The sequence below is a fragment of the Apteryx mantelli genome, chromosome 5 (genome assembly GCF_036417845.1).
Source record: "Apteryx mantelli isolate bAptMan1 chromosome 5, bAptMan1.hap1, whole genome shotgun sequence".
Taxonomy (NCBI): Eukaryota; Metazoa; Chordata; class Aves; order Apterygiformes; family Apterygidae; genus Apteryx; species Apteryx mantelli.
Window position 1 is genome coordinate 50,682,362 of NC_089982.1, and position 21,941 is coordinate 50,704,302.

General features: G+C 41.4%; 1 protein-coding gene across 2 annotated transcripts in view; it reads left to right on the forward strand.

Moving 5' to 3' along the window:
* The window catches only part of STOX2 (storkhead box 2), a 149,263-nt gene that overhangs the window by 66,252 nt on the left and 61,070 nt on the right, over positions 1-21,941 (forward strand). Inside the window, exon 1 of one of the 2 annotated variants that reach the window (XM_013942145.2) lies at positions 8,513-8,944. The exons of the other annotated variant lie outside the window; for it this stretch is intronic. Within the exon in view, the coding sequence (XP_013797599.2) occupies positions 8,779-8,944 (166 nt within the window). The 5' untranslated portion in view covers positions 8,513-8,778. Of the gene's footprint in view, positions 1-8,512; positions 8,945-21,941 lie in introns of those variants that run through there. 2 annotated transcript variants of the gene reach the window in all.

Genomic DNA, 21,941 nt, shown 5'->3' on the forward strand with positions numbered 1-21,941 from the left:
AATGGAGAAGGCTTTAGAGAAAGAGTAGCAATGCTCCCTGTGGCTGGTACATTTGCTTTCACAGATTGCACTGTTATGTAGGGTGTCACTTACTAAAATGAAAATTGTTTTGTCTTTTATTGCTGGAATATTCCTCAGCTGAAGAATTTAAGTTCCCTGTAAGGTGACGGTAGAAGTTTGGCACCCACTGCTGTGAAATGCTCTTTGTTGTTCCTCTGAATATAAAAATCTGTGCACTGGGGAGGAACACTCAGAAGAGCTTCTGTAGAGAGGCAAGTGCAAGTGGTGCCTGCATAAACCTTCATCAGGGCAGTGGGGTTTGTGTTCGGGCATATGTGTGAGTAATGTCAGGGCTTCAAAAACTAAGTGGAAGGTGACAGCAAGGCATGGTAACCAGGAATAGGTGTGGTAACCACCCCAGGAGTACACCTTTCCTTGTCACAGGTGCTCCTGGGCATCAGAAGAGAACAGAGATGCTGCAGTGTCCCACTGAAAACCAGTGACTAATGAGTACTGCCTCCATGAGGTCAAACTGAATCTGTAACTCTGTGATCTGGTCCAGAGGACATTCTGGTTGACAGTTTTTCCATTATTTTGCAGAAACCTTTGGATCAGGCCTTTGTTGAGTCACCTAATTTCTGCCTGTATTTATCTCTCTAGATTTTTTTTCCCAAATACTGCTATATGCCAGCAAGACAGGTTATTAAGCTAAGACTGCAATAAAATATCCAAGAAGTAATTAACTACCTTTACTGTGAGTGGATGAATCAGTGCTTCTTCACTCTTGGGTATGTATCTTGCATTCTCTTCAAACTGATGGGTGTGACTATGTATTTTCAGTACTACACCACTATTATGAAAGTCTATTTGAAACAGGCAGAACTTTGCACACATATGGAAATAAATTCATGACAAGAGGTTGTTTACAAAGGGTGGAGTAGTCTATTTTCAGGCTTCCCAACTTTTCTAAGGTTTTTAAGATCTCTGCCTCTTACACATGCTGTATATATACATTTATAAAATATACTCACTATATTGCACAGCTGTATAAGCAAGAATTTTTAGAGAGAGCTTAGTACTGGGTTGTTGAGCAAATGCTCTGTGGAGTTATGGCAGCTGCTGGGATTTAGCTCCCTTGGTATGCTGCTTCATTTTTTAAGACTGTCCATCAAATATCTTCATTGTCTCCTTTGCAAACATGGCTGCAGTGTTTTGATCAGTGTTGTGTATGGTGAGTAATTCTTGTAGACAAGAATTTAGAATTTAAAATTAATATATTGATAAACAATAGCCATGTAATAGCCATGGAATGTGGCTATTACAAAACAATGCCCACTTGTTATAGCTTTCTTTAATTTCTCAATGGATTTTCCTTTAAAGGTACATACCTGATGTGCAGAATCTGCTTGTTGCCTGTGTTTCTGCAGCACTGAGGAGCCCAAATCAGAGCCCAAGGCATGACCATGCCAAGTGCTATCTTAACAATCATGTAAGGTGTTACACAAGCATAAGGCAGAAACACAGGCTTTATGGAAGAGTGGGAAGAGATACAGAGAGATGCATGTATTAGTCTTTGAAAATATAATCTATAATGGCTTTTATGCTGGAAGGTTCTATATTAGATACTTAGCCCCATCTCTATTTTTTAACCGCCCAAACCAGAAGGATAGGCTGTCTTTCTGACTTATGGTACAGCTGGCCCCCATATATCAGTATGTTACTTAAATTCCAGGGTACTAATGATATGTGACACCAGTGGAAAACAAGAAAGAGGGGTCAACATTTTTGGCACATCTTTTACTATTGTATGCTTTGTAAGAGCAGCCAATGAATGAATTGAGCTGCTGTAACTCCACTTTTCCAAGTTTTCAAACTCTATTATATATGAGGAGTTTAATAAATGCTTGACTGTTTGAAAATCTGTGCAGTATTCATGGCTTCCATCCTCCTGTTTGGTTTGTACGTTGAGGAGTTATAATCCCATCTTCCATCCTTTTAAAATAACACACTTTGGGTCAGTGATAATAGGAGAGAAAAAGCATGCCTCAAAAGAAGATTGTATCCTACAGTCTGTTTGTTTTGGTACACTGTTACAAATTTAGGTAGGCTTGGGTGCCCAAATTAAAAACCTTCTGCATCAATTGTTTTTTGTACAGAGGAAGCACAAATGCAATCAGAAGGTCTGGACTGAAAAAATACAGGGGAGTCTTTCTTCTTGTAATGGGAGGCAGGTTTTTCTTAAAAATCATGCAAGTTAAAATAAATACCACAGTGTATAAGCCAGCACACGGAGAAATGAATCAGTGAGCTACAGCATGTGTGCAGCAGCAGTACTGCATTCCTGTCATCACACATTCCCAAAACATAACACTGAGAGAAATGTGATCCGAAACTGGCTTAAGAGGTGCTGTAATTAAGCCAGGATTACTACCATAGTATAACATAACCTGATAGCATTTTGGAGTTAGACTGAAAACTTGCTTGTGATAAGCTTTGAAATATTTTCCTTTCTTATATTTGGAAGTTTTTTCACTTGCACCTTTGACCTTGGGATTTTTTCTTTCTCTTTTTGGTTGAGTTTCTCAAATGCTCTCTCCAAGAAGAGAGGATCGTCTGAGCAAACTGAGCTCCTTCCTATCCAATAAATCCGTCAAAAGAAGTTGCCTTATTTTGCAGCATGGGCCACAAGCGTGGATAACAAGTACTTGGCTTCTCTTGCATATTTGGGAAACAATGAGTACTAGCAAGAGGTGACAAATTAATAGTGTAATGGCAGAAGTCCAAGAGCAGCGAAAGAAGATACGCTGCGTCATGAATTTTCTGGTTTGTTTTTGCCAGTGTATCCAATTACAACACTCTGGAAAGGAAAACTAGAACTTCCTAAAGCCAAGGACAGTTGCAGCCTGTTGCCAGACCTCCTTAATCAGTAAGGGATTTCACAGAAACATCTTTTTTTAGAATTTGGGTTTTGCTGTGTTTTTACTTTACCTGATAGTACTGGCACATCTCTTAATATAGAGACACAAGAATCCACACATGAAAATGGTGTGGTTTATGTAGTGGACAGTTTCTCCCCTTAATGGATTTCTTAATATTAGAAACGCAGGTAATGTCTTTTCTCAGGCAGATTATTATGTAGCACTTGAGATCTAATAAGACCATGTATCACCAAGGCCTATAGTGTTACACCTGAGTTTAGTATTTTTCCCTAATTCTTAATTACATGTTTTCCACATCTCCTCTCACTAAACTTCCCTTCTCCATCCTCCTTTTCACTGTTTTTCAACTGCTTGTATGACAGACTTTTTTCCTCTTGTGGCTTCCTTTATTTTCTGTTCATTCCTCTCCTCCCTCTCTTTCCCACTTTCTCCTGCCTTTCCATCTCAGCATGTTGCAGCATCCCATTCCTACCTTTACCTTAATGTCAAAGTTTTTCATAGTGATGTGCTGAGCCACTTCCTCCTTTTGCAGCGTGGTTTTTTTTTTGGTTAACTCTAAAAAGAGAAGCAGCATAAAGAGGGGACAAAAGATCACAGCAGCCCAGAGAGCATCCTCACGTTGCCCCTTGTGTCTGGTGTTTCCCTTTTCCAGCAAGTTGTAAAAGAAAGGGAGCGCAGCTAGCTCCCCTCTTGGAGGCTCTTTGCAAAATAGTCCTAGTCCACTGTCTGATTTTAAACATTTTAGAAATACCTAGTTTTAGAAAAATAACGTAGGAGGTTAGGGCGATTTCAGAATTGGATGTTATTGTTTTCATAGGCCAAAAAATGACCCTGCTCCCTGTTTTACCTGGCTGCTAGTGATCACAGCCTTCATCAGGGCAAAGTCTCCCTGATGTCCCAGTAATACAAATGCTGTTTGTTGTCTTTGGTTTTGAAGCTGGGAACTGTGAAAGGAATCTTATCACAGACCTGCAGTCCAGAGACTGGTGCGACAAGGTTTTGTGCTGAGTATTCACCGTCCTGACAAAGTTGATTCTTTCGATTGTGTGCGCTTGTCAAACACCACCTCAGCTGATGGCAATAAAGCAAAGCCATTTTAATTTCCTCCCTGCAAGGGAGCCAGTTGACTATGTGCAACAGGCAAGGTAGTGACAGGGTAAGGGAGAAACTGGGCTTTGAATGCATAGTTTTAGAACTGGTATTTTTTTCGGCTGAGGTTTGTAGCTTTCCTTAGCAAAGAAGGGGACTGCTTTCCTCCAGGTGTGTCCTACTATTTTGTCATTTTTATTTTATTGTTTGGCTTGCCTGCTTATTTCATTTGAAAACCTCATGCAGTTGGTTCCCAAGCCAGTCAAGTTGACATGGTAATACCAACCCACCCAGCTACTGAAGTGTGCTGCTCTCCTATATGGAAACTTGTTTGTCATGGTAAGGAAGAAAAAAAGTTGCCCCTGACTGAAACTTGAAATACCACATTACATGGAAGCAATTACCATATATGCACACAGGTGCAAGCACAGACACACAGGCATATACACACACGCACACACATATATTCTTTTATTTATTTATTTATATAGATACCTCACCATATTGCACCCTGCCATATAAGTATTATTTTTTAATTGAGGAAAGATATAGCCTGTGAAATGGAAGTCGGAACCCTAGACTTTTAACAGCGTATTTGACACTGATTTATTATACTGGCCAGTGATGTCCTTTTTGCTTTGCTAGGCCTACTTAGCAACTAATAAGTGAGTGCTTATGAAGATCAAATGCAATAGATATTCTTAGTAATATTTATTTATTCACTTTTTAAAAGGTAACACAGAAGGTTTTCAGTGGCTAACATTTTGAATTGCTTCTCCAAAAGCATTCAGGCTCCCTATGAATTTGCGCTGAAGAGTGGTGCTGATTAAAAGCCTGAATACATAAGAACGCTTCGCAATGTCTTAAGTGTACCGAAGCCTTTTTTTTCAAGTTTGTAATGTTAATCCAGTGCCTTTGGTATGGCCACTGTTATGCAGTTGGTTCCAGATAATTACAGAAATTGTTGGGCTAAAAGGGAGGCAGGAGGCTTATTTTTGGTTTAGTTCAGGCATTTTTTCCAAGGTCTCCATGGTTTATTCATCCTAGCCTCACCTCTGGAAAGAGATGGTACCTGTAGAGCTTTCAGTACTAAATGATAAAAACAAATACTTTATCTGACTCTGAACGAAAAAACTCAGAACCAATGCTTTCCCTTAACTAAAAAAAAAGGGGGGGGGAATGCAAATAAAAAGCAAACTTCAGAAACCAGCTCCTTTTTCTCTACATTGTTGACAAGAAGTCATCAGAATCCTATCAGATCAGTTCCTGCTTCAGAGCAGTATTTTCCTGTATTCCTAGTAAGCTCTATCAGACTACTCTTTCTGTCTTTCTTTTTAGAATGAGACAAAACTTTACCAATGTGTTATTTGGTTGTCTGAAGATGCATTTTCCAGACAGGCAAAGTATTTGTAAATTAAAGCAGAAATTTCCAGCCGTTTCAGTCAAAGAAAATTATGACCCTTCCCCCAACTGTTAGAGTTGACCGATTAAACAGCATTTTTTATTTATTTCTAACTGTATTTATACGGACCTGGCTTACCAGGACACCTGGTTCACAAATCAGGAGCCATTAATGGCTGGTAATTCTTCTTTCCCTACCCTGCTCCAATGTATCTGTATGTATCCAGACATGTATTTTTATTAAAAAAAAAAAAAAAAGTCTAAGAATAAAATGTTGGGTTTTTTTTTTCAAAGCTCTCAAATTTTAGCTTTCATTTAATTTGAAGAAAATTATTTCAGTTTGGCCACCGAAGCAAAAATCAATTATAATCACAGCTTTATCTCTTTTTCCAAAGAAAACAGTCAAAACTTAAACTTGGTCTTTAATTATATATTTGATTCATCCCAGTAACAACCCTTGACTTCAAACAATGCAAGAGCAGGAGGAAACTTGCTCTGAATTCCTCTCTTCAAAGGGCAGAACTCTTTCAGATACCATGTCAGGAAACTCTTTCAGCTTGTACCTAAAAGAGTAACTGTGAGAAGACTGAATACAAGGGGCTTTAGCTGACCACAGTAATATGTGTCAGTACTGAGAGGAGGCCTCCAAAATTGTTTTTAAACAAGTCTCCCCACATTTGGAAAGGGAAAGTTGACTTTGCCTGATGAGTTTATTACTTCTTCCCCTTCCTCCATTTTAATATGAAAATAACTTTTAACAGTACTAGTAGCAAATTATTATTTGAGGAAAATTACAACAAGATGAAAATGCATCCGATGTGAAGTCTCCCCAAGGCTATAAATAAGTCTGATACCTACACTTGGTAAGTAGAAGATACCATACGTTAAGGTTATGCATTGTATCGCTATTATGACAACTCCTGCAAGTGTACAAATTAAATCAATTAAAATTTCCTGAAACATTTCTGTGCACTGTCACCACTTTGTTACCGGTGTAGTAAAGTGCTAGAAAAGAATTGGGTTACGTTTGCTTTACCTGTCAGTTGCAGCTGGGCATGCAGCCCTGTCTGAGATAGAGCTGTCCCCCTATTTTTCATTTGTTGCTTGTTAGACTAGCTGGAAATCTGCAGTCAAATATCTTTAGTAGGGTATAATCATGCGGAAAGCCAGAGTGAGGATCACCGTGGTCGTGTTTGGCTCCCCCCACCATGTTCTGCGTTTCTACTTCTTGACCTTGTTTTTCCCCCTCATTGCTTATTCCCGTTTGTCTCTTGTCTCAGATTATGCCTCTTTTTCTCATGTCTTTTTTAATGGAACAGATTGATATCTAAGGCTAGGAGATTTGTCTAGACTAGGAGAAAGGTTGAGTTTAGTTCAGGCATAGGTTAATGTGACTTGGCCAGCTATAGCCTATATTTGACCACTTTTTTATAGCTGGAAATGCACAGCCATCATTAGTTGAGCTTTTAGATGGTGGAATTACAGTTTATGCTTCTGGCTAGACCTTCATCTGCATTTACATCTGATAACGCAGGTAGATTTTTTAGGTTACGCTTAGCTAAGTAGTGCTAACCAATCTACCCTAACCTCAGTCTCAGATTGGAAAAGTTGAATGATTCCAGAAGTTCTCCATACAGTTTTCTGGGTTGAGGATGAGAACATGCTCTATTATAAGCCTCGTGTAGGTTGATGAGTAAATTGCTAGATGAGTAATATTGCATCATGAAAAATATCTTAAATTTTTATTAGCGGAGTGCTCTAGGCCAGTTTTTTTGCTCTTCCTAATTTTTCCCGTTGTTATCAATCCATCAAGGAAAGGTATCAATGGAAAGTTGTAGTTCCTGGTGTTTTCTCGTGCAGTTGGAAGGAAACGAGGCTGCATGAGAAAGAATCCCACCGTATTTCACTTTCCAGGTTCTCAGTGGGTTTCATTCATGTAACTTCTACCAGCGCGAAAGGGACAGTTGCAAATGAAGGCCTAGACGACTCCTGAGCGCGGGGAGAGCGGAGGCGGCTACTGAGGTGATCGCCCCTGGCTCCGCCGCTGTCGGGATGATGGCGCCAGCTCTGCGGCCTTGGCGTCCTTCCGCCATCCTGGCACTGTTAGAATTTTCAATTACTGTCAAAATTGCGGTTCCCCGATTCTTCCATGCTTTTAAAAACGTGTCAGAAAGGTTAGCTAATTATTAAAAAGCGGTAAATACGAGTAATTTAGCCAAGCTGCAGCCGCCATTCCCTGGGCACCGTGGCACCGCCTGGTTTCGCAGCTGCCCCGCGGGGAGGCAACGGCCGCAGCCGCCACGGCAGGAGCCGCGAGGCGCGCGGCGGCAGGACCCAACCGGATCGTGCCGGGCCGGGCCGGGCCGGGGGGGGAGGGGCAGGGGCGGGAGGGGGCCGGGCCGGGCCGGGCCGCCGGGCTTTGTATGTAAATGTCGGCGCTGCTCACAGGCCGGGCCGCCGGCCGAGCGCCCGGGGGCGGCTTTCCCTGTGCGGGTGCGCCGCGCCGCGTAGCATGAGCGCGGGCGGCTGCCGGGCGCGCCGAGGCGGAGCGGCGGCGGCGGCGGAGCAGCGGCGGCAGCGCGGGCAGCGACCCGGCCCCCCGCGCCGGCCGCCCCTAGCGCGGGGTCGGCGGCCGTTGGGGAGCGGGGGGGGCGGCGGCCATGGCGAGGCGCGGGGCGCCCCGGGGCCGCGGGCCGCCGCGGGCCTGAGGGGGCTGCGGCGGGGGCGGGGGCCGGGGCTGGGGCCGGGCGGGCGGAGAGCGGCGCCGCCGGGGCCGCCTGCGCACCCCCCTCCTCGCCCCTCCTCCTCCTGCTGCTGCCGCCGCAGCCGCGGGGCCGGCGCTGCCGCCGCCGCCTCTCGCAGCGCGCTGGGGTCGCCACCGGGGGCCGCGGGTTTTTTTTTCCTAATTTGCTTGGGTCTTTTGTGCGGCGGCTCGCGGCTGGCGAAGCGCTGCCCGGCTGAATCGGGCTATTGTTCGGGATCCCGAAGCTTTCACGCTGCAAATCCCCCCCCACCCCCCGCCCGCCCCGCTTTTTTTGCTTGAGAAGCCACATAATGTGCCTTTCCTCCGCATGAATCTGGAAGCTATAAGCTGGACTGATTGCAAATGAAGTGTAATGCATTGTGGGACGTGTGTAAAATTGGATCATTCGAGGGGGAAAAAAAAAAAGAAAGGAAAAAGGAAAGGAAGGGACCTGCAGCTCGCGCCCTAGAAGAGGTAGTGGCAAGATGCGGGCAGGTTGTGGCCCCACGGTACCTGCGCTAGGCTGATGCCAGGCCGCGCGCCTCCGGCGAGCTGCAGGGCCTGGCCCGTGTCGCTGCGGGACGACTAGGCTCAGGTGTCCTCAGGATGAAGAAGACACGGAGCACAACCTTGCGGCGGGCCTGGCCTAGCTCCGACTTCTCCGACCGGGCCTCGGACCGCATGAGGTCCCGCAGCGAGAAGGACTACCGGCTGCACAAACACTTCCCACCAGCTTTTATTTCCCAGGCATCACGGGGCTACATGACATCAGGTTTGTAACATAATTTGTGTGTGTGTGTGTGTGCGCGCGCGTGTGTGTGAGCACTTTATTGCGAGGAGGCCGGTGCGGGATGTGTGTGCAGCTCGGGAAAGGCTGTGGTGGTAGGTACGGAGGGGAGCCTGCGACTGAGAGCGTAAGTTGTTATGAATAATGCGAAAAAAAAAAAAAACCACATCCACCATTTTGTACCTCAGCAAGATTCACAGCAGGGCCCTTGCAATATGGTGTTTAAAATCGAGTCGAGTAAAATAAACGCATGAAAGAAACGGTTGCATCGCCCTGTTGTGGAAGGGCAGATACAAATGACCAGGAGCACAGAGCACGGAGCTCTTTGCTCCTTTTGTACAGAAAAGCATGTGCTGGATATTTAGTACTGCCCCACACGTTTTCCTTTTAATCCAGTTCACTCTAGCTAACTCACTGGGCTTTCATGTATTTCCATTTTGGAAGGGAAAAGGGTCACCTGTGATTGCAAATGCTCTCGCCTTGTTGCAGGCTCTTTGGATTTCAGTTGCGTGTTTCTGCAATGGCAAAGCATATTTGTGGTGAAAGCGACAGTAAACATATTTGCATTTATTTTTTGAGGTGTAGAAGGAGAACAGACCTGTGTATGTGAGGGAACACACACGTGCATGTATACTAACGTGTTCATTGCTTTAAAGGGAGGCTGCATAGAAATGTTGGACACTGCACCAACATGTTTTTGCATAGGAAAGAGAGAGCACAAACAAAACAAAAAACAGCACGGGGAAAGGCAGGCATAAGGGAGAGGCTTGGCCTCAAACAAGTACTGGTGCATTTTCAGAAAGCCTCAGTAATGTTAATGGCAGCTTCTTCATCCTGAAATTTATCTTAATGGCTTTGGAATTTGGACATTTCGTAAACACCGGAAAGAATACTTGGGCAAATGCTGACGGCAAGGGGGACAGGGCAGAAAATCCTAGAAACCTTTGTTGTTCTGCTGCCTGGTGACTGTGATGCTTGGGCATATAGCATTTCATTACTATGATGTCAAATTCCAGTTTATCATAAGGGCACATTTTCCCTCTAAGGCTTTATTTAGGTTGAGTAGGCAGATTTCTTTAAAGGAGAAAAGGAGAGGGAGAAAATGAAGGTACTTATTGTGCACAATTGAAAACATTTCCAGTCCCCCCCATCTCTGCTGCAAAGGTTCAGCCAGAGCTTGTGGTTGTCAGTTATGCCCTCACTTTACTATCTCTATGCCTAATAAACATGTCTCTTTAGGCAGGATCGGTTTCTCATGTTTTAAAAATGTCTCATGACCATTCTTCCATTAACCTCCAAGCACAAGGGAAATAATATGTATTTTATTGAAAAATCTGCCTGCGTGAGAATATTGTGCTATTTTGTCAATAGTTGCTTTGATTTTTCTCTTCCCTGGGAAGCTACATATTGAGAGGAAATGGCAAGTATAATTTATGCTTGAACAGCTGAAGAAAACTAGAATGGTTGCTGGGTTTGTTTTGTTGGTGCTGCAGATTCTGAAAGCGACTGGAAGGCCAAATCTGATGGTAATGCAAAGATTTCTGTTGTTCTGTATGAATGTTCTGATACTCCTCCTGTCGGAAATGCTGTGTCAGTTTCGTTGAAGTCAGTACTTTCAGGCCTTTCTTTCAGTGTGGAAACCCGTATTTAAAGGAGAGGTAGCTCACATGAGCATTTCGTGCCAAGCGTGGTGTGGTTTTTGCTTGTTTTTAATTCTTCAGGGAAACAATCTGGCTCTGTAAAAGCTTTATCTTGGCAAGATTGGTACAATCCAACGAGGTGCTGAAACACGAGCCATTTTTGGAGTCAGACACTCTGCGTTTTACAGTAGATACCTGTGTCTTTTGGGGCCCATATATCTGAAATCAGGTATAAATGTTTTAAAGTAATCACCTCTTCCCCCCAGAACATTGTGTTTATGAAGATATGGGACATTGATTTAAACTGCATCAATGGAAGAAGAGGAAAAAATGTCACATTTAGTTCAAGAAATCTGCTAAAGCTGTTAAAGAGATAATGCATCAAAAATTAAAATCAGAAAGGTTTTAAAAATACTCTGTAGTCTTTTAGCTGGAAATGCAGTTTTTCCTGTCATGATGGATAGTTTCCACATTCATTTATTTTTAAAGGATCCTTGTCTACTGCCTTTCTAAATATTAGTTTTGGGAGGAATGGCTACTGTATCTAAACACTTCTCACTATTTGAAGAAAGCTCTCTTCCTCACAGGAAGTCTATACGAAATCTTCTGGCATAGAAGTTGTGGGGATCAGGAATACAAATACATTCTTTGTCACCCAGAATGTTGCACGGGAGAAAGTGTCTTGAAACGCATGGGCTTTTCAGAGTGCTGCATTCTGTTTATCCAACCATTTAACCTCATCACCATTAGTATTGTTATGGTTCTGTTTTAATTAAATGCTACATTGTTTGGGGTGGGGGTGGAGGGTGGGAAAGAAACCTTGTCTTTTTGCCTCAGTTACTTTGGTTTAGGGAAATACGATAAAGCAAACAGTCATGTGGTCTTTACTAAGATGCTAAAAAGCTTGAAACGTTAATATTCGAGCGTGTCTGAATTGGGCATGGAAAATCATATATACGTACATTTCTTTCAGCAGCACAAAAATCCTTAGTAATGGTACTGCAGTCAATGCCGCGGTGTCTTATTTGGGGAAAATACTGTCTTTAACAGAACCTTATTTAGCATGCGACTTGAACTTCCATTATAGAGTGATAAAGCACACCTGATTTTTTTTTTTTAAGCAGACTTTTTGGTAAAACTGAGTAGGGACCAGTTTGATATTTTGTTGATTAAAAGCAGCATTGATGCCTAGCAGTCACATTTTTCAATACTTTGCCAACAAACTGCCCATAATTATAGAAGATTATTGCAGATGCATTTATGTGAAACTTAGGGATTGTTTGACAGATCAGGGGGGATGGAAGTAAGAAAAAAAACACAGGAAACTTAGAAAATCACACATTTTACTGTTGAATAATCTCTTGATACATGCTATTAAAGCTGCTGTAATCCAGGGTTTCTTTAGGCCTCCTAGCAACCACTAGGTTCAAAGGCCATGCAAGGAGTTCATTGTTCATGCTGAATATTAATTTCCCAGTGGAGGACTGACTAGGAGAAAAAACGCTGAAAAAGAAAACTACAACAATGTAGAGCTTTGACCTTGTATGAAAAGAGATGTTGAAAAGTTTGAATCCAATAAATTTCATACATGTTACTGAAAATGAGAGGAAATACGCCTAACTTTTTGATAGATTGTTACTTAATTGAAGGGAAGATAAAGAAATCATATAAAACTGCCTGAAATTTACTGAGTAAAACCTACTGAAACTCGGGAATGAGAACTCTGAAAAGTCACATGAAATAATATGTATAGGTTTTTTAGATGTGAGAAGCTTTTTGTTTTGTTTTAATAAAGAGAATCCTGGATTTTCTTGTAGTGGAGAGGTGATCTGCATGTTGTGGTTGATCCAGCTGTTAAATGCTATCAGAACTGAGTAGTGTTCCGAAAAAAATTTTTTTTTTTCTGTAGCCTTTCTCGAGCTATTTTAATTGAAGTACTTGGTGTTCGAGGTAATGTGTCAGTTTGAGATGGGGGTGGTGTAGAGTAACAGTCTAGCGTACACAGCACGAAGGAATGTCTGAAGAGCTCTCTGCAGTGGTAAAAACTGTAATTCCAGACCATGCTTGTTTGAAGGTTACCCTCTGAAAAGTTTGTAGTTACATTATTGCTTTTTGCAATGAAATTTTATTGCAAATGTTTTGGTGCTCAAAAGTTTAACAGTAAAATTCAGCATCAGTGTTACCCTACTGTTACTGGAGTTTGATTACCAAGTTGAGTCACAGGGGAGATAGAGAGGAGAGGAGAGAAGTATACAGTGCTGGACAGCTATCCAACTGATTTTATCTATGTGCAGATTGAACTGTAAGAGGAAAAAAAAAAAACCTGCTTTCCGTATTTGAGGGATCTTTGACTCAAGGTCTAGGACTTCATCTTCAGCCTCCTTGGACAGAAAGAAGTATCTTAGGAGTCATTTGAGCAAATTTGAGTGTCATGAATCCTTTTTTTTTAAACTTGAACCTCCAATGCTAATTTAAAAAAGTATATGTATTTGGAGATAACCATAGATGATCAAAAGAAGGCACACTTCGACATACTTTAGAAATGACAAATACACACAAAACCTTGAAGCTCATTCATTTCTCCTGTCCCTTAGTTTGCTTATCTAAAGGAATATATTCTAGCTTGAAAGTAGCCATATTGTCATTAATATTTAATAGAATAATCAGTATTGCATCACCTTTTTTTCTCTCAGTGCGGTATTAAGAAACACCGTCCAACTCATCTATGTAACTGTAATGTGATCTTTTCACCTCCCTGAATTCTGAATGGTTTTCAGCTCTGTTAGATGGAGCCGTAAAAACTTAAGAGCGTTTGGTGTCATGGTCAGCAGAGCTGGCTTTGCCTCAGAGCTCCGCCTCTGCTGAATTGGTGGACCCAAATTGGGTTGTTCCACCCTGTTGCTTCAGGAGTTATTCTTTCCTTATTGTGTGCTTTTATCCTAACGGCCCTTTCCTTTTGGGAAATTGCTTCTAGACTCTCTCTGCCTTCCAGTCCTTTTTCACCTCCAGGGCATCCACTTACCTTGAAAGAGAAACAGGAGCTTTCACTGGATCCTGATCTGGGGAGAGGGTCTAATTGTGCTTCTGCCTCAGACCACAAACTTTTCTTCTTTTTCAGTCATTAAAAAGTTAGATTCCCCTCTTTGCCTGAATTTATGGACTGGTCATTTTTGCACTGTTTCTAGCTTACTTCTGTTTCTTTTTCCCCTAGTTTCTTCCCTGAAAGAATACAAAACACAGTCTTCTCTGCCTTCCCTTTGTTTTTGCTAATGTGATTGCTTGTGTGGTATTAGCTTTAACATTGTCCTACAGCGCTGTGCCAGTAGCTGTCTGCTATACTACTGTCTGGTCCTTTCCCACCAGATACCAAGATGTTTCCTACATATCTTTCTCTTCCACTTTTAGACCAAGCTCTGGACAGTGTGCTGTGTATGAGTTGTGCATCCTCCCAGCTTACCAAACCTGTCGTTCTTCCTGGCTGTTACAGCCTATGACCAAGGGGATCCAGAGCAGCTTTTATTCATGGCAGTAGAAATAAAATTTGAGAGAAAAAGTATGAGAGAGAAACGGAAGCCTGTGTGCATGTGTATGTTACCTAGATCTGTTCAGTATTTTAGCTCATTTCAAAGCACCCTGTCCTTAGAGGACTAAGTTTCAAGCTATTTTTCCTCACCGATCTCTGTCACTGCAGTTGAGAGCCTGCTTGTATCCAAAGACCCTTTGTTTGCTTAGCTCACTCGCTTGGACCTTCAGCCAGGTTGGGGTGCTCTGAAGAGCACCAGCATCATGCCACCAAAGGGTTTTGTTTCGTTGGTGTTTGCTCAGAGGTCTCTGGTTTTATGTCTGGTTCTTAATCTGGTTCTGAGTCTGATTGCATTTCTATGTGCTTTTTCCAAAAGTCCTGTGATTAATTTAATATATGCATGCATTAGACATCATGATAACCTGCTGAAGGTACAGGAAGCTCCTCTTTCAAGAGCAGACAACTGTTGAGAACAAACACGGTATTGATTCATTACAAATAGCTCCGAATCTTTCACAGGCAGAAGTTATGCTCTGCCTTTGTTGGCAAGTTTTGATAAACCTGAAGGGTATTGAATATCTTGCCATTTTGAAATTGAATAGCAGCCACATCTTTGGAAAATGTGTTACTTGCTGGAGGAGGCTGAAATGTGAGGATTTTGCAGCTCACCTTGGTTTAGTCCAATGACCTGCTCAGTTTTGAGTAACAACAAGCACTCAGTTGTATGCAGGAGCATTAATCAGAGATGCTAAACTAACACCTTTGTAAAGTTCTTTACACAGTTATAAGTAGAATCTGGTATGAAGAATAAAAAGATATTTTGCTTTGCGCATTGTAGAAGTCCTCCAGAATTGTGGGTTTCCTGTTAGTGTTCTGGGGAGGTTCTGTGGAGTGACTCAGTTCTGCAATCTGTAGCAGTCTGCAGAATATCCCTGTGAACAGTATTAAAATCAAGCCAACATCCTATCACCTAAACTCTGGGCTACAATATGTAGCCCATGATGAAAGAAAGCAGTACTGTAAATTTTTTTTCAAATACAGTTTATTCCTGGCTCCTCCTGAAATGTTTTTGCTTGGTTGGTAGAGGCCAAACAGTATTAAAGCCATGACCAAAAATTGTCAGCTAATTTAGACCTTGCGTAGGAATTGCTAAATAATACAGTGCTAATTGTCAGGGGGTTATCTTCTTGAAAAGTGTGATAATAGTAGTTTGATCATTTAAAATAATGTAAAACTATCAGAACTGGATGGTAAATGTCTTTGGTGGAAGAGATGTGAATCTGAGTCTGGAAATAAGGAATACCCTTTGTGAGAAGTGTCTAAGGAATACTTCATGCAAATTTGTTTAACCATTGGGTTTAATTTTCACCAGAAAAAGGAGAGTAACAGCTGAAACTGAGACCTGAATGCCTGAGCTTAACCAGGACACTTGCAGTAATAAGCCTTTTCTTTATATATAGGTAGATAGATGAAATACGAAGACAGGAAGCAGAAACAGGGATTTAAAGTTTCTCTAGAAGTCTCAGAAAACCGCCTGTTTCTGTATTTGTCCTTGCAGTAGTTCTTGGTACTAAGGCCAAAGACAGCTAGAATACTCCTAGGGGAAATGCTTGAATATTGAAACTACACAACTCCCCCAAACCAGCATTTGCTGCTCCCAAGTGACTGCCTGTAACTAATTATGAGTGGGGTGTTAAAGTTCATTGCAGTCAATAGCCCACTTCTTTCAACACATTTATTCAGATGGCTACTCTACTGGTGCTGTTTTGTATTGCACTCTTGGATAGACATGTAAAGGCTGGAGTTATCTTGCTCTTGTACAGACAGACTGGTGAGAAGAAAAAAAGACAACCTGACTTTACAAGTAGCATATTTAGGCAAGCTGCATTTTGGAATGGGTACAGCAGTCTAACTTATGCTCTGCAGAGCTTCTAAGTAGTCTGCCAAAGGTAATTGAAAGAAGAAAACATTTTCAATAAGCTTACATCAGTATAGAAAGGATTGCAAGTTCACCTTGTTCCTTCCACCAAAGAGAGATTAAAACCACTGGGTTTGAAAAGCAGGAGATAAACGAAGTGTTTCCAGTTATGTCACTGGCAGCTTTGTTTCCCTGGACAGTTTAGCTGTGCCCATAATTTAGTACACTTAGATAGTAATCTCTTCAGTAGGAGAACTGTCTTCCTTATTTTCTACTAACATGCTGTCTACCACAGAAGAGGTTCTGTCACAACCCAGGCCTTGAATTGATAATCCTAAGTAAACATCCAACATTGGTGCGTTCAGTGTGAAGAGAAAAGTCCTCATTCCACAAATAAAATTCTGCATTCAGATCAACATTTGGACACCATGACATTCATAGGAATTTTCCATCTCCCCCTTCATGCAGGCTGGATAAGAATCCTTGTTCATAATACCGGCAGTAAATGATGTGGAATGATTGCTATTAAGTACCGTTATCACTTTTACCATGTCAGCCAACTCTTCACAAACCAAAAATACCTCTTATTTTTCATCAAATTGTAGAAGATGTGATTCCTATAATTTTAAAAGTATAGGAGTGGCTCCTGTTGCTTCAGTGGGAAACATTTTCTGTAGGAAATAGCTACAAATACACAATTTATTAGAAGTTTCAAGTTTCAGTGTTGAACAAATAGATCTTGATGGTTTTATTGGATCTGATAGGATACGAGAGTAGAAGACAAAAGAAGAAGATATGGAGGTAGCAAATGAACAATTTATTTGATGAATTATTTTTTTATTTGTAGACTTCTATGTGGACCTGTGGTTCTTAAGGGTAATGATGGCCTATGTGTGGTTGTATTGCACAGAAAATGCAGGTCCTATGCATGAGAATAAATGAAAAATTATTCCTGCTTATGCTATGTCTCTTCTTTAAAGAAAGTAGCAAGAAAGAGAAGTTTTCTGAGTCGGAATAAGGTTTAGGCAACAGAGGCGTCTTCTGAGTCTTTCATTTTGTACCCATCTTATAAAATTACTTCTGCTAAGTTTTGTACCTTTGTGATCAATTAGAGGTACAGGAGGCTAGGCAGCACACTGCACGTTTTAGCTTTCAGTAGAAGCAACTTTGAAATGGTTAAGCAGTAAATGGTGTTAAACTTCTGTATGAAAGTTGTCCTATCTAAAATTCATTGTCCTATCTAAAATTGATGTTGTCCTAGCTAAAGTTGATATCCTTCACTGGCCGTAATCGTTTCTCTTGCTTATGCTTGTATGGCCACGTGTTTTATTTTGAAAGGGAGAAAGTATGTCTAATAGAGGGAAACATTCCCTGACACTGATCTTCCTCCTCCCAAACTTGATGGAGGCTACAGCTGCAGTTTGCCTGGGACGCTGCAACTGAAGCAGTATAAGAGTCTCTTCTTGAGTTAGAGTCCTGTCCTAAACGTGATACGAGTGTTTTTGAAGCATGTTGCACACCCATTCTTGGAGTGCTCATAGCCAAGTACAAACCTGCTACAAGCACTGCTCTGGGAAAGATTTTAGTGATCTCCAAACACCTTCTGCCACCATTTTCTCTCCCAGCTGCATCATTTAAAGAAAAACATTGAATAGTCCTTTGTAGAGAATTTGACCTCTATGTTTTGAGGCATGAAGAGTATAATAGACAATTCAGAAATACTTATTTAACGTGGCCTAGAAAAGGCAAAGGCAAAGTTATGTAAGAAACAGCTGAGTTTATCATAACACAGGAAGCGGTGTTGGGAGAACCTACGTTATATAAACTAGTTTTCACACCCGTTTGTGTTTTTTTGAATTTCCTCCATAATTTCCGATGAATTTCCTGTTGATGACCTGTGACCTAGTTTCAGAAGATGAACTTCTGACCATCCGTGATAACGTTTTAAACACCATAAGTTGGACTGTTGATCTTACAACCGAATAAAGATGAGGTACTGAATTTCATTGGGGTACTTAACTTTGCCTGTTAAATTTCCATAGCATTTTAGAGCAGAGTATCAATCTTCATTTTCATAGCATATTCTAAATTCTGCTCCCCTGGGAGTTTACATTCTTGGATAATACAGGGACCTGGTTTTACTGCTCATAAGCCTTTATCTAAATATTTGTTTTAAACAGGATGAAACGGAAATATTACAAGGTTTTCTTGAGATCTATGTGTAAATGCTGCATGGCTGTCTGGGTGGGTAAAGGGAACAAAAACTTCAGAGGAAAAGGTTTACTGGCTCTAACGTTAGATTTGAAATAGCTGCAACACCCAGGTGCAAACCAAGTGTGCCAGCAGAACGTCTCCCTTGAAAGCTGGAGTGCGGATAACACTGGCTGTGGGAGGTTCCTCAAGGCCCGAATGGGCCTTTGGCCTCTTGGGGTACCTTCAAGGCTGGTTTGCTAGTGCAGATGGGCGAACAAAGGCGGCAGCAGCATGGCTTGCTCCTGGCACGCAGCCTGGCTTTGCTGCTGCTTGCCTGCTTGCTGGCGGGAGTTACAGAGGGAAAATCCCCCCCCCTTTACTGTGGTCCCACCTTGGGAGTGACAGAGGAGCAAAAGCAGGACAAAAAGTTAAGCCTTAGCGTGACCAAATGCTTCTGCCTAATTTCAAGTCTTATCTTTCTGTAAAGATCATTAAAATAGTTGTACACGGGCAAAATAGGCTAACCAAACAAAGAACAGCACAACATTAATTTTGTTAATGTAGTTTTTAGGGTTTTTTGGCTGAAATTTGCACAAGCAAATCAGCCTGGTAGTGACAAAAGCTCAAAAGGTATCCGTCTGAATGTTTTAAGGTTTGGCAAAGTTATGAAAGTCATCTTTGGGGAATGTTTATGGGTTTGTAATACATTCCTAGGTCTTGCCTGTAGGCTCCACTATCACTGTGAGTGGATGTAGTTAGTTTCTCTTTCTCTAAATAAAAATTTACGTTTGTACATGTTGCATTGGTTTATGGTGGAAATGATGAAAAATCCTAACGGACATTACAGTAATAGAGTACTACACAGAAAAAGAAAAGGGATGAGGTGTAGGGAGGTGGTATACGGGCACATCCATAAGCAGTAGGATCGTTGTGAGGCACCATTGCCAGACCATGGCTTAGTGAAGTTGCTGGGGTTTCTGCATGGGACAGCAGTCCTTCTGTAGGCATTGAATTTCAGGAGTGAAATCTTGAAATCATGTTTGTATGGGATCTCCAGATAAGAACTTATCTGGTTGGAGTATTTTTCACAACAAAGAGAAGCAAAAAATATTTTTCTGCATTTTTCTAACCAACTCTAATACTGTCTCAATCGCTCAAGAACTTTTTAGACCTTCTCTAGAAAGAGATGTAACCATTGCTAAATTAAATGTTTTCTAGATGCGTGGGTTTTTTTTGTTTGTTTTGTTTTTTTTTTTACAAAAATCATGGAGTGTTTTTCTTTGAGTCAGTCTTAGGTTCAGTCTATTGAATTACTTTAATTGCAGAAATATGCTCTGGTAACCACAAGTGTAAAATTAAGGTATCTTTTGGAAACCTCACTTTAGAAAAAGCATTCTTAAATAACTCTTTTCACAAGAGTGAAATAGCTGTATAGGATAATGTTTATTTTATAACCATGTACAATAACTTTTCATCATATACATTATCTGTCATATTGCCCTATCCAGCACTGTAAAGCATAGTTTATATAAGTTTACTTACTAAATATTGTATGTTGCAAAACTTGTCTCTGCACCTGTGTGTCAATCGTTATACATCAGAATGCACATTAAGTCTCTCGGGGTCCAGTTCTGTCCTATAATAGCCAAAGTGCACAAGTTTTTCTCTGACTTTTCAAGTAGGAAACCTTAACACATCAGTGCTGTGGCTCTTCCCTTGACCATGTACCCATCTGTCTTGTGCGCATTCTTTTCCTGCTTCAGGGAACGGTAAAGGCTAAGGAGGGAATAGCTCTAACCACTGAGTAATGTTCCCACTTAATTGAAGTCTGCCTTTGAAGAAGGGTCATGGATTGGACAGCTAGAGAAACTGGGGCAGGGTTATCACAAGTCAGGGCAAGTGTGATGGAAATGAACAAAAAGAAGAAACATGGTCAGAATTACACAAATCTATGCCAGCAGGGCCAGTATTTGTGTTCTTGCGTTCTGGCTATCAGAAATGCTTCCCCAGCTCGCCTTTAGATTTTAGTTCAAGTCATTTAGCTCACTGGATCTAAATCAGGACCATAGCTCCTTCGACTGAGCATCTCTAAGCACTTTTCAAAGGCTATTACTTGATGCAATTTTTCTGCCTAGCAGTTAATAATCTCCTTTAGTTTTCAGCCCATTGTCTATTGTTCCAAATAGAGTAATATGAATGTGACAATACAGTACTCTCAGCTTTTAATAATTATCCTTTTTTATTTTAACAGTTTTTATTTTGATATATCTTCAAGAAATATACTAAAGTAAAATGTTTTGCTGTAGCATACATTTAGAGTTAAATAATAAAAATGGAAGTTTAAAAGTTGAGGAAAAAAGTCTTATCTTGTTGCATCATTGTAGTTCATTCACAGGTTAATGGGACAGTTGGATAGGATGGCAATGCTAAATATTCCAAGCAATTACAAGCAATGCTAAAGCACACAAAAAATGATGTTGTCTGTTGGATTTTACTTGTGGGTTGGTGTCAGTCCAAGGTCTGTAAATACTAAGTGTGAGACTAATACAAGTGTCTGGCAATGCACCTGCCCCTGGGAGCTGTCATTTATCACTGGTAACAAGTTCACTTCAAACCCAGCTCTTACAGACCACAGCATTTGACCTGAGTATTGTGTCCCTAAATGAATGTGTGTATGTGATTGCTATGGATAACATTAGGAGGGCTATGTTGTCGTGGGGACCAGTGAAAGGAGAAAAAAAAAACCCTGAAACCTCGGTAGTATGCATTGTCATGTAATGGCAGTTTTTGGAGCAAGGTGCAAGATTTGGAAGGAGTGTTGATAGGACGAGGAGGCTGGCTAGCTAGAGGGATTAGACAGGAACAACAGTGTGGAAAAACAAGATGTTGCTTTAGGGAAATGCACAATCCAAAGGTGGGAATTGTGCGATGACATACCAAGGAAATATTCCTTTCTTATCATAAATAAGGACCTAAGAGTGGTTGTGCCAGTTAAGACCAAGGTCCATCTTGCCCACTATCCTGTGTCCAGCTGTGACCATAAACCAGTGCCTGGGGAAGAGGAAGAAGGCGGCAAGTGCCTGTGATACTTCCTTGAGTGCTTTCCAGCCTCCAACTGTTTTCAGACAAGACAGTTTGTCTGTTTAGTAATCCTCAATAGTTTTCTCTTCCAAATATGTTCTGTGATACGTGTGGGGGTATTATGAGCATAACAAATGCTCACCTTGTACAGTAGGAAGCTGCCCTGAGGTAGCCTTGAGTTGCGTACATTATCAGTGCTATACTTGCATTAGGTCTCATCCAGTCCTGTTTTACAGTATTTCTCACAAGTAGGGAACATGTGCAAATATGAAGAAGGTTTTGAAGCTCTCTGTATTTTTTTGGTGACTGAAGAGCCTTAGATTGGCTGCTGGGTCAGGAGGTAAAATCAGTCCCCTCTCCCTAGATATTATACATACAAATTCCAGACTCCTGTAACTGGAATATTAATGGTATTTAAATCATCATGCATTCTCTATTTACATAAGATAAGTTGGGAGGTCCTGAAAGGAGCATTTATTTTGTGTGATTCCTTTCCACTTATTCATTCTTTTAGTTAGTTTTGTTCCCTTAGTTCCTCCCTTTCCTTCCCCTCTGAGTCCTGGGCATCACGAGTTGTCTCATCCTGGAGATGACACATGCCTGGATGAGAGACTTGCATTTAAGCAG